The sequence below is a fragment of the Microtus pennsylvanicus genome, chromosome 2, assembly GCF_037038515.1.
Source record: "Microtus pennsylvanicus isolate mMicPen1 chromosome 2, mMicPen1.hap1, whole genome shotgun sequence".
In the NCBI taxonomy this organism is placed as follows: domain Eukaryota; kingdom Metazoa; phylum Chordata; class Mammalia; order Rodentia; family Cricetidae; genus Microtus; species Microtus pennsylvanicus.
In genome coordinates, this window is record NC_134580.1 from 104,420,113 (window position 1) to 104,433,637 (window position 13,525).

General features: G+C 42.6%; 1 protein-coding gene across 1 annotated transcript in view; it reads right to left on the reverse strand.

The window, feature by feature from the left end:
- Positions 1 to 9,951: 9,951 nt before the first annotated feature.
- The window catches only part of Atp8b4 (ATPase phospholipid transporting 8B4 (putative)), a 158,206-nt gene continuing 154,632 nt past the window's right edge, over positions 9,952 to 13,525 (reverse strand). Inside the window, exon 28 of the mRNA XM_075962061.1 lies at positions 9,952 to 11,934. Coding sequence (XP_075818176.1) covers positions 11,653 to 11,934 — 282 coding nt within the window. The 3' untranslated portion in view covers positions 9,952 to 11,652. The remainder of the gene's footprint in view (positions 11,935 to 13,525) is intronic.

A 13,525-nucleotide genomic window follows, 5' to 3' on the forward strand; every position in this document is an offset into this window, starting at 1 on the left:
ATATTTAAAAAATATCTTGACTTCAAAATTTAAGTCAAGATATGTTACTTTGCCCAGTCCTCGGGGCGGCCGGCCGGGCTCCAGTTCCTTTGTTTCTGTGGCCTGCCTGCACCAAGCAGGGTAGGAGCTTTGTTTGCGAGCTGCCCAACCAGCACAGAGGCCTGATCTCTCGGCCCCAGGAGAACCAGCGTTGGGGTGAGTTTTTGGCCCGTGGCGCCAGCCTGGGACGGGGAGCTTGGGGGTTCCTCGGCCCCCTGGCCTTCTTGGGCTATCTGCAGGGCTTCTACTCCCTGGGTGCTGCCTCTTTCTTCCTGGCCCACCCAGCTTCCATCCAGAGGCCTCCCCACTTTGGACCCACCGCCCTCTTTTGGCGTGTGGCATCGCCCAGCCCAGCCTGTCTGGGCGCTAGGTCCGAGGCCTCGGGGAGCCCGGGCGGGCTGCAGTTCCTTTGTTTCTGTGGCCTGCCTTCACCAAGCAGGGTAGGCGCTTTGTTTGCGAGCTGCCCAACCAGCACGGAGGCCTGATCTCTCCGCGCCAGAAGAGCCAGTGTTGGGCACAGAGACCTGATCCCTTGGTGCCAGGAGAGCCAACATTGGGGAGGCCACGTTGGGTAGGCAAGGAGACCTGATCCGGTAAAAGAAGATCCATAAGGGAGCATTTGGAAGAAGAGATGGGCAGACGCCAAGGCAAGAATTCACCCAACAAACTGAAAAGCAACACGAAGCCACCAGAAACCAGCAACCTCACAACAGAAGGACATGAACACCTTAATCAAGAAGGAGAAAAGATTGACTTCATGAAAGTGATTGACGCCCTTAAACAGCATGTAAAAAACGCCCTTATAGAAATGGATGAGAAATATAACAGAAAGTTTGAAGAATTGAATAAATCAGTGAATGATACCCTAGAAAACCAAGGAAAAGCAATCAAACAGATAATGGAAACAGTTCAAGACTTGAAAACTGAAATGGAGGCAAAGAAGAAAACACAAACAGAGGGCCGGCTGGACATGGAAAATCTAGGTAAACAAATAGAGACTACAGAAACAAGCATAACCAGCAGAATACAAGAGATAGAAGAAAGACTCTCAGATTCTGAAGATACCATAGAGAAAATAAACACTATGATCAAAGAAAACAGCAAGTCCAACAAACTCTCATCACAAAACATTCAGGAAATATGGGACACAATAAAAAGACCAAACCTAAGAATAATAGGAGTAGAAGAAGGAGAAGAAGTGCAGCTCAATGGTCCAGAAAATATATTTAATAAAATTATAGAAGAAAACTTTCCCAACCTAAAGAAAGATATACCTATGAAGGTGCAAGAAGCATACAGAACACCGAATAGGCTGGATCAAAAGAAAACATCCCCTCGCCATATAATTATCAAAACACAAAGCATACAGAATAAGGAAAAAATATTAAGAGCGGCAAAGGAAAAAGGCCAAATTACTTACAAAGGTAAACCTATCAGACTTACACCTGACTTTTCCATGGAAACCATGAAAGCCAGAAGGTCCTGGATAGATGTACTGCAGAAACTGAGAGACCATGGATGCAAGCCCAGATTACTATACCCAGCCAAACTTTCGTTCACTATAAATGGAGAAAATAAAATTTTCCAGGATAAAAACAAATTCAAACAATATTTAGCCACAAATCCAGCCTTACAGAAAGTAATAGAAGGAAAATCACTAACCAAGGAGTCCAACAACGACCACAATAACTCAGACATCTAGAGACCCTTCATCAACACAAACCAAAGAAGGGAAACACACAAACTCTACGACTAAAAAAAAAATGACCGGAGTTAACAACCACTGGTCATTAATATCACTTAATGTCAATGGACTCAACTCACCTATAAAAAGGCACAGGCTAAGAGATTGGATAAGAAAACAGGATCCAACATTCTGCTGTTTACAAGAAACACACCTCAACCACAAAGACAGGCATCTATTCAGAGTAAAGGGTTGGGAAAAGACCTATCAAGCAAATGGACCTAAGAAACAAGCAGGTGTGGCCATACTAATCTCTAACAAAGTTGACTTCAAACTTAAATCAATCAGAAGAGATGGAGAGGGGCATTTTATATTCATAACAGGAACAGTCCATCAGGATGAAGTCTCAATCCTGAACATTTATGCCCCTAATATAAAAGCACCCACGTACATAAAAGAAACATTGCTAAAATTCAAGGCAGCCATCAAACCGCACACACTAATAGTAGGAGACTTCAACACTCCTCTCTCACCAATGGACAGGTCAATCAGACAGAAACCTAACAGAGAAATAAGAGAATTAATGGAGGTAATGAAGCAAATGGACTTAACAGACATCTATAGAACATTCCACCCAAATAGGAAAGAATATACCTTCTTCTCTGCAGCTCATGGAACCTTCTCGAAAATCGACCACATAGTCGGTAACAAAGCAAACATCCACAGTTACAAAAAAATATCACTAACCACCTGTGTCTTATCAGATCACCATGGATTAAAGTTAGAATTCAACAACAATGCTACCCCCGGAAAGCCTACAAAGTCATGGAAACTGAACAGCCAACTACTGAACCATACCTGGATTAAGGAAGAAATAAAGAAAGAAATTAAAGTCTTCCTGGAATTCAATGAAAATAAAGAAACAACATACTCAAACTTATGGGACACTATGAAAGCAGTCCTAAGAGGAAAGTTCATAGCACTAAGTGCCCACTTAAAGAAAACAGAGAAAGCTCACATTGGAGACTTAACAGCCCACCTGAAAGCTCTAGAAAAAAAAGAAGCAGACTCACCTAGGAGGAGTAGGAGACTGGAAATAATCAAACTGAGGGCTGAAATCAATAAAATAGAAACACAGAGAACAATCCAAAGAATCAATGAAACAAAAAGCTGGTTCCTGGAGAAAATCAACAAGATTGACAAACCCCTATCCAAACTAATCAAACAGGAGAGAGAGAATTTGCAAATTAATAAGATCAGAAATGAAAAGGGGGACATAACCACAGACACAGAGGAAATTAAGAGAATCATTAGATCTTACTACAAAAGCCTATATGCCACAAAACTGGAAAATGTAAAGGAAATGGATACTTTCTTAGATAAATATCATTTACCAAAGTTAAATCAGGACCAGGTGAACAAACTAAATAGACCTGTTAGTCGCGAAGAATTAGAAGAGGTTATCAAAAACCTCCCTACCAAAAAAAGCCCAGGACCAGATGGTTTCAATGCGGAATTCTACCAGAACTTCCAAGAAGACCTAATACCTATACTCCTTAATGTATTTCACAATATAGAAACAGAAGAGGCACTGCCAAATTCCTTTTATGAAGCTACAGTTACTCTGATACCAAAACCGCACAAAGACTCAACCAAGAAAGAGAATTATAGACCAATCTCACTCATGAACATCGATGCAAAATTCCTCAACAAAATACTGGCAAACCGAATCCAAGAACACATTAGAAAAATTATCCATTATGATCAAGTAGGCTTCATCCCAGGGATGCAGGGCTGGTTCAACATACGAAAATCTATCAATGTAATCCAGCATATAAATAAACTGAAAGAAAAAGACCATATGATCATCTCATTAGATGCTGAAAAAGCATTTGACAAAATTCAACATCCCTTTATGATAAAAGTATTGGAGAGATTAGGGATACAAGGGTCATACCTAAATATAATAAAAGCTATATACAGCAAGCTGACAGCTAACATCAAATTAAATGGAGAGAAACTCAAAGCCATCCCATTAAACTCAGGAACACGACAAGGCTGTCCACTCTCGCCATACCTCTTCAATATAGTGCTTGAAGTTCTAGCAATAGCAATAAGACAGCATAAGGGGATCAAGGGGATTCGAATTGGAAAGGAAGAAGTTAAACTTTCGTTATTTGCAGATGATATGATAGTGTACATAAGCGACCCCCAAAACTCCACCAAAGAACTTTTACAGCTGATAAACAGCTTTAGTAATGTGGCAGGATACAAGATCAACTCCAAAAAATCAGTCGCCCTCTTATACACAAAGGATATGGAAGCAGAGAGGGAAATCAGAGAAGCTTCACCTTTCATGATAGCCACAAACAGCATAAAATATCTTGGGGTAACTCTAACCAAGGAAGTGAAAGATCTATTTGACAAGAACTTTAAGGCATTGAAGAAAGAAACTGAGGAGTATACCAGAAAATGGAAGGACCTCCCTTGCTCTTGGATTGGGAGGATCAACATAGTAAAAATGGCAATTCTACCAAAGGCAATTTATAGATTCAATGCAATCCCCACCAAGGTCCCATCAAAATTCTTCACAGATCTTGAGAGGACAATAATCAACTTTATATGGAAAAACAAAAAACCCAGGATAGCCAGAGCAATCCTATACAATAAAGGATTGTCTGGAGGCATTACCATCCCTGACTTCAAACTCTATTACAGAGCTACAGTGATGAAAACAGTGTGGTACTGGCATAAAAACAGAGAAGTCGACCAATGGAATCGTATAGAAGACCCGAATTTTAACCCACAAACCTATGAACACCTCATTTTTGATAAAGAAGGATATGGAAAAACAAAAAACCCAGGATAGCCAAAGCAATCCTATACAATAAAGGATTGTCTGGAGGCATTACCATCCCTGACTTCAAACTCTATTACAGAGCTACAGTGATGAAAACAGTGTGGTACTGGCATAAAAACAGAAAAGTCGACCAATGGAATCGTATAGAAGACCCGAATTTTAACCCACAAACCTATGAACACCTCATTTTTGATAAAGGAGGCAAAAGTATACAATGGAAGAAAGAAAACTTCTTCAACAAATGGTGCTGGCATAACTGGACGTCAACCTGTAGAAGAATAAAAATAGACCCATATCTATCACCATGCACAAAACTCAAGTCCAAATGGATTAAAGACCTCACTATCAGTCAGAACACATTGAACCTGATAGAAGAGAAAGTGGGAAGTACCCTACATCAGATGGGCACAGGAGATCGCTTCCTATGTGTAACCCCAACAGCTCAGACATTAAGGGCAACATTGAATAAATGGGACCTACTAAAACTGAGAAGCTTCTGTAAAGCAAAGGACACTGTCACCAAGACAAAAAGGCAACCTACTGACTGGGAGAAGATCTTCACCAACCCCACAACAGACAAAGGTCTGATCTCCAAAATATATAGAGAACTCAGGAAACTAGACTTTAAAATGCTAATTAATCCAATTAAAAAATGGGGCACTGATCTGAACAGAGAATTCTCAGCAGAGGAAGTTCAAATGGCCAAAAGACACTTAAGGTCATGCTCAACCTCCTTAGCGATCAGGGAAATGCAAATCAAAACAACTTTGAGATATCATCTTACACCTGTCAGAATGGCTAAAATAAAAAACTCCAATGATAGCCTTTGCTGGAGAGGCTGTGGAGGACGGGGTACCCTCATCCATTGCTGGTGGGAATGCAATCTTGTGCAACCACTTTGGAAATCAGTGTTTCGGTTTCTCAGGAAATTTGGGATCAACCTACCCCTGGACCCAGCAATACCACTCCTGGGAATATACCCAAGAGATGCCCTATCATATGACAAAAGCATTTGTTCAACTATGTTCATAGCAGTATTATTTGTAATAGCCAGAACCTGGAAACAACCTAGATGCCCTTCAATGGAAGAATGGATGAAGAAAGTGTGGAATATCTACACATTAGAGTACTATGCTGCGGTAAAAAACAATGACTTCTCGAATTTTGCATGCAAATAGATGGAAATAGAAAACACTATCCTGAGTGAGGTACTCACTCATAATTGGTTTCTAGCCATAAATAAGGGACACGGAGCCTACAATTGGTGATCCTAAAGAAGCTAAGTAAGAAGGTGAACCAAAGGAAAAACATATAATTATCCTCTTGGCTATGGGAAGTAGACAAAGTTTCCGGGGAGAAAATTGAGATCTTGGGGGTGGGGTGGGATGGGGGTAAGGGGAGATGGGGAGAGAAAAGGGAGAAGGGGAGGAAGGGGGGAACTTGGAGAAAAAGGAGGATTGGGATAAAGGAAGGTTGGATAGGGGAGCACGGAAGCACAATTCTTAGTTAAGGGAGCCACCTTAGGGTCGGCAAGAGATTTGAACCTAGAATGGCTCCCAGGTGCCCAAGCCAAGGTCCCCAGTTAATTCCTTGGGCAGCTGGGGATAGGGAACCTGAAATGACCCTATCCTATAGCAATACTGACGAATATCTTGCATATCATCATAGAACCTTCATCTGGTGATGGATGGAGATAGAGACAGAGACCCTCACTGGAGCACTGGACTGAGCTCCCAAGGTCCCAATGAGGAGCAGAAGGAGGGAGAACAAGAGCAAAGAAGTCGGGACCACGAGGGGTACACCCACCCACTGAGACAGCGGAGCTGATGTATTGGGAGCTCACCAAGGCCAGCTGGACTGTGACTGAAAAAGCATGGGATAAAACTGGACTCTCTGAACATTGCGAACAATGAGAGCTGATGAGACGCCAAGGACAATGGCAAGGGGTTTTGATCCTACGTAATGTGCTGGCCTTGTGGGAGCCTACCCAGTTTGGATGTTCACCCTCCTAGATATGGATGGAGGGGGGAGGACCTAGGACTTACCACAGGGCAGGGAACCCTGACAGCTCTTTGGACTGGAGAGGGAGGGGGAAAGGAGTGGGGGGAGGGGGAGAAGGGTGGGAGGAGGGGAAGAAGGGTAGGAGGAGGGGGAGGGAAATGGGAGGCTGGGAGGAGGTGGAAACTTGTTTTTTTTTCTCATTTTCTCAATAAAAAAAAGATTAAAAAAAAGATATGTTACTTTGGGAAATAGGCTCTACTTTATTTCCACAGAAAATGAGAGACTGGATTATGAAAAATCAGGTAATGAACTATAGAAATGATCCCTAAAACAACCTACATGTCTCTCAACTAAAGAATGGATAAAGAAAATGTGGTACATTTACACAATAGAGTACTACACAGTGGTAAAAAATAATGACATCTTGACATTTGCAGGCGAATGGATGGATCTAGAAAAAAAAACATATTGAATGAGGTAACCCAGACCCAGAAAGACAAATATAATATGTACTCACTGATAATTGACTTCTAGACATAAATCAAAGAAAAACCAACCTACAGTCCACAACCCCAGACAACCTAGACAACCAAGAGACCCTAAGAGAAACATACATAGATCTATATAGGTAGAAGTAAAGGCAAGATGGCCAAACTAATGATAATGGGAAGGAGAATGGCAGAGTCAGGAGTCACAGAGGCACAGAGGGAGCAGGAGATGAATATGCATGCTAATAAAGGTACCACCACATGGCAGAGCATAAGTAAGGAATATGGTTAACTTAAAATGTAAATGCTAGTTAGTAATAAGCCTGAGCTATTGTCTGGGCATTTATAAGTAATATTAAGCCTCCAAGTCAGTTATATGGGATGCAGTTACCAGGTATTTGGGAACAGGTGGAAAGGAGAGGAATGGCAAATTGCAAAGCAAATCATAGCAGCTTACAGCTCTGCTCCAGGGAAAGGTTTCTGGGATGTTTCCCCGGTGAAGTTGTTACAGCTCTGCTTGGGTCTTCCAGAGTCTAACAACTCTGCTGCACTAGGGGAAGGTTTCCCAGCAAAAAAGTTGCAGTTCTGCTCAACTCTGCAAGATGGTTGTCTCCTAGACCTCGTTCAAGAGATTTATTGGGAGGGAAGAATTTAGGATGTATCTTCCAGGGAGTTTTGAAATTTCAGGACAGATAGGTCCCTTTCTTCATTAAGTTATAACTGTAAACTATAAAGATTCTCCCAGAAAGCCTCCAACTCTGTCACAATGAGCACTTTGAAATACAAGGGCAGTGTATCTCTGGCTTCCAGACAGCTCTGAAGAAGGCTTAGCTTAGAGAATTGCAAAAGTCTGTGATTTCCTAGTGAGGACTCGGGACATGACGCAGTAGAGTGAACTGTAGACCTTTAATGCCAGATGTTAGTACAAAACTGGAAATCACCATTCCCTGCAACTATCCTACCAATGTCCTGCAAAATTCCATTAAAGCTTATAAGTCACAGCTTCTGGATTCTGCCTTAATCCTCTATTAATTGATCCAAAATCACGTCAAGGCATAGTTAACAATATTACCGACTTAATCAGTCTTAGGGATTTTGATCAGGTACATACAGAGTGATGCAACTTACTGTGATAAAATAGTAAGTAAGGCTTTCTGGTGTATCTTTTCCAGTGATTTTTTAAAAAAAAAAATTTGAGACATGTTCATTTCTCTTGTGTGTGGGGGGTGGGGGGTGGGGCGTCTGACTGGGAGCAGGCCTTTCTGTAAAATATCAAAGATTCAGCCCTTCATCTCACCATACCTCAGTTTACCAAAAACAGGCTGAGCATGGATGTGCTGAACACTACCGGCTGTAAGGCCCAGCAAATACAGTCTGAGGCCATGCACACTCTGCCCCATGACCATGAAGAATGTTACTCCGGCACTGTTTCTCAACCTGACTTCAGACAAAGAAAAGCTACTTTTAAGTGGCCTTTCTCTCACTTGGTGGGAGAATCTGACCTTCTGGTCTGCATACCTTTGATATTAAAACAGTAGCAAGGAAAGGAAGGTGAGAGAAATCTGTCTCCAGAAAAGCCTGGGAGAATCATCTCTGTCAGGAGCCCAAGACAGGGACTGCTTAGATGAACACAAACAGTACAAAAGCCAGGCCCCACCCTCAAGAGAGCATCCAGTTCGATTCCCCTTGCCTGCCCCTTCTCTCCTCCCCACTCCCCACACTCTTAACAATCAAAGTCAATTGCACATAGCAGTGCAGAGGACCAGAAAAGTCGCAGAATGAGCAAATGAGAAAGGACCTTGGAGACCCATCTGTCCAGCTCCCAGGTGATGGATGAAGAGACAAAGCCCCACAGGAGGCAGCTGCAAGTCTTGGCCACACAAATCAAGGCTTCGCTGATATGAGAAGCCAGAATTCCTGGATTTGTTCCAAAGGGTTTTTTGTGAACTCATACAGGATGTAAAGAAATTTTGTTATTCAAGTCTCTAATCTCATGGGTTCTTTAGAGCGATCGTATTTGTTTTGCAGAATCGTAGCATCTCAAGAGACGTAGAACTAAGAATGCTTATCCTGCCTCCCACCTTCTGGCTTTTCCTTTCTGTCTTCTCTCCCTTTTGCTTGCTTCACCTTCTCTCTTTTCTTTCCTTCTGCACACATATCCCAGGGAAATACAATTAGCTCTTGCCTGGAATTGTTCAAACTTGGCCTGAGGTTTTATTTTTTATTTTTTTTACATGCAAAATAGAATTTTATTCAACTCACTCAGGATAGTGTTGGCCTGAGGTTTTAAAAGTTAAGATCAGCACAACTTAAGATCTAAGGACCTTTGAAAAAAGGGAGTCTCCCCAAATAGTCTGATACATTTATATAAAATTAAAATTGTATTTTTTTTATTTACATCGCCACCGCCCCACCAACTTTCATCTTCAGGTTCGAAATTATCCCATCTGGTTCAGTATCTTACAGTGAGCTGTGTAAGTTTCCTTGGTTCTCACAGGACCAAAGCAAACTAATAAAATGTTTCTCCCACAATCCTCTGCACTATCTGTTCATAATTAGCTTTTCAAAAATTGAACTGAACTTTCCAAAATTGACCACTTCTATCTAGTACTATACATGAATCCAATTGGTCTATCTAATTCTTGACTCTAATGGACATTTCCCCATTTTCCCCAGGCATATAAAGGAGGGACAGAGGGTGAGGAATGAGGGGAGGGGATAGAGAGAGAACAGTGAAATGAAAAATTTCCCCAGTGAGTTCCCAATAATGAACAAAACACCAAGAGTTGCAAAAAATTTACTGAAAATTTCCAAAGTTTTTGAAATTGTTATAAAACATAACCAAGTACACTGAACCTGATCATGACACACACACACACACACACACAAATCTTACTTTTTTTCTAGGTAGATATGTAGAGAAAAAAGAAATAGCTACAAGCTTTTGTCATTGGTTTAAGCTCTAGGTATTAGACTCCTGCATACATATTGTCTCATTAAGTACCATCCAGAAAAGAATTACCCTTAGAAACCAAGACCACCTGGGCAAGGGACACTGACCTATTAAAACCATCCTAGCCCATCATCTATCAAGGCCACAGAGGATTAGCAAGCTCTCTGTGGAAGGTACTTTCACCTGATCAGCAATTGGATAGGGACCAGAGAAAGGAGAAAACCAAAGGCTGATTTTGGAAAACTAGCAAGACCTGATGCTTTATTTCACTTCCTTGCAGCTAAATATACTCCCCGGGCTATAATTTCACTTGCTTTCTATCATACTTAGCAACCTCACCTCATCCCACTCACGACTGACAGCCCAGGTCCTGAGGTCTCTTCCGGTGGCTCTGTTGTTTGGATGAGGAGCTGTCTGAAGCCTAACTTGTACATTCCTATTGAGAACTGTATTTCTAATAGTTTGAGAACTTGTGCTTGATGGTCATCAACCACTTGAGGTAGGTAGTCCCTCCTCATTGGGTAGAGGAGGAAACCCGGTCTCCAAAGGCACATCGCCTGCCCACCACAGAGGTAAAAGGTGGCAGAGCAACAATTTGAACATAGAGCCTATGGAGGAAATAAATTAGTGGCTCGTACAGCCATCCCAAGTCCGGGCTGCAGTCTCTGTTTTAAAGCTCAGCCCCACCCATCCATCTATTTAGATGTTTGAGTTATAAACAAGACAGCTGGATACTAAGAGGAATTGCGTCTCCATGACCTAAACCTGAGTAAATAGTAACAGTAGAGATTGCCTATTAACTCACTCCCTTTCAATTCTTAACTTTTGAAAATGGGATCCATCAGCAGCTTTGGCCCCTAGGCTATACGGAACACTCTCGAAAGAGTATGGCGGTCTCTGTAACGTGCTACAGATCGCTACTGACATTGCTACACAAGCCACGGGGACATTCGGAGACTTCCTGGGGAGCCACTCCTGTATTTGGTCCCTACATAGAACAGACTAAACACTTTCTGAATAAATCTGACCACATTAGCAGCCCCTCTGCAAAGATATTCGGCCTGTTTTGTCCCTGGCCTGGTTTGGAAAACAGGGAACTCAATGGGCTTTTGTTGCATGTTCTTCAGGCATGTGACGGTTTGTTGTCCGGGATGGACTGGTAAACTGAGGTCACAACTGGAGAGAGACTGACTCTCAGTCTGAGAGCACCATACTGCAGACTGTAAACTCTGTGGTTGCCTTTGAGAAAGGCAGAGCTTCACCTACACGGTGTATCTGTAAACCTGCGTTTCACCCTTTTACAGACCCAGGACCCATCCAGTGTAGATGCTAATTTACAAGCTTTTTCTCCCCCATAAATAAGATTCAAAATTCAGATCATTTGATGTTTAAGTTAATAAAATTCTGTGCTTGTCTCTTGACGGAGGGCTTGGTCCACAGACTCACAAACTGGATGGTGCCCATGGGGCCCGGTTCCCTGCAGAACACACCAGTATGTGACAGGCATTGACAACTGGAGGCCACAGATGTATGCAAGGCGATCTGCCCTGTTCTTGGCCGCTGAGCAGCTGAAGCTCAGCCCCAGACGAGGTGTAAAGAAAGCCTTGTGGTTCAAGTCCGTCTTGACTCACAGTTTCACTGTCTTATCGTGACTAAAGCCGCTCACCATGTCTGTGGTTTTCTTACATAAATTTTCAATCCAGCTCGTGTTGTTGCAAAGCATCTTTTCCAGCCCTGATGTCGGGGCTGGATTTTTAGCTCGCATATTTTTTCCAGATGTGATGAGCTCTCCGTAGCCCTCTTGGTGAGCAAACGCGTACCCGGATCTTCTGGAGCTTGACCTGCGGGTCTGAGGCCTTCGGCTTCGGATGGGCCTTTCCTTTCTCTGAGCCTTCTGCCACCTGCGGATCTGAGGAGGACGAGAGCCATGGTGAGATGATGAACCCAAACATTAGACTCCAGACATTCGGCCACTGAGTAAAACCTGAGTGTCTGCTGCAAGGAAACATTCCCCTTCTCTGCAAAAGGAAACTTTAAGCCAAAAAGCCACAATATTCTCCACCCCAAAGATCACACTAGGCACCAAGCAGGGTTTTTTTTTATTCCTATCGAGAAAATCTTATATAAATAAGAAATATTCCAATAAATTTCATTACTGTCTCCATTTCATTAGCCTTCTGCTGAATTTGGGGGAGGTGTTTGCTTTGCTTTAGTAGCAATGCTGGGAAAAAAGCCCAGGATCTCGAGTATATTTTTGTATAGAAATATTATGAACATAGTCCCAATACCTATAGTCTTTCCCCTTTTCCCCTTTTACAGTCTGTCTGGGTCCTGCAGTTACTGGATTAGGAGAAAATTTGGAAACTTGGAGTCAGAATTTTCCCCTCTTATAGAAGATCAACTTATCATGAAATTTTCAGGATTTTTATTTATTCTGTTTTGGTGTGTGTGTGTGTGCTTGTGTGTGTTTGTGTGTGTGAGATGCACGAATATGAATGTGTGGATGTGTGGACTTTTAAAGAACTAAGCCTGCTGTTGAGAGCTGATGGGTGGATTCACTGTCTCAGGGACACTATCTAGAGCTGCAGCTCTTCCTGCCCCTCTTCAGGAACATTTTCTGAGCCTCAGGTGTAGGGCTGTGTTGCAGATGCAGATATTGTATCATTGGAGTTGTTCTCTGCATTTTGGTAAGTGCAGCTCTCTACAGTCGGCCCCACCTGCTGCAAAGAAGTTTCTTTAATGCAGGGCAGGGACTACACTTGTCTGCAAATTTCACGGAATCCTATCCCAGGTGAAGAGCTACAGAGAGTCGGTGGCTATGGGAAAGGAAGAGTCAGTTTCCTCAGGGACAAGCTCCCATACAGGTTGTCTGGTCTCAAGCGGTCATCCCTAGAAGTGTGTGCCCTATCTGCCCATGTCTGTACAGGTAACAGTAAACAGACTCAGCAGAGTCATAGAAGAAGAAATTATGAATTCGGGAGGGGGAGCACAGAAGGAATTGGAAGAGGGGGGAAGGGAAAATGATCTAGATGTAATCCTCATATGAAATTTCAAAAAAATTAAGAATGAAACATCAGCCGGGTGGTGGTGGTGCACGCCTTTAATCCCAGCACTCGGGAGGCAGAGGCAGGCGGATCTCTGTGAGTTCGAGACCAGCCTGGTCTACAGAGCTAGTTCCAGGACAGGCTCCAAAGCCACAGAGAAACCCTGTCTCGAAAAACCAAAAAAAAAAAAAAAAAGAATGAAACATCATTTAGGTGGGTTTCCAACATATCTTCTATCTCCCTGTAAAGGGTTAAGTAGAGAAAATGACCAGAGGTTTTGCACGAGTGCTCACTTCTAACTTTCACGTCTGAAGACACTCATTAAGCAAATCATGGTAATCATCTTTAACACAAGAAAAATGAGCATCTTCGGGTTGCCCATCATTTTCTGGGTTGGATTGAGCTCAGAACCAACAGGCACAAAGGACTCTGCCAATCATTTCACACTTTGCCCCC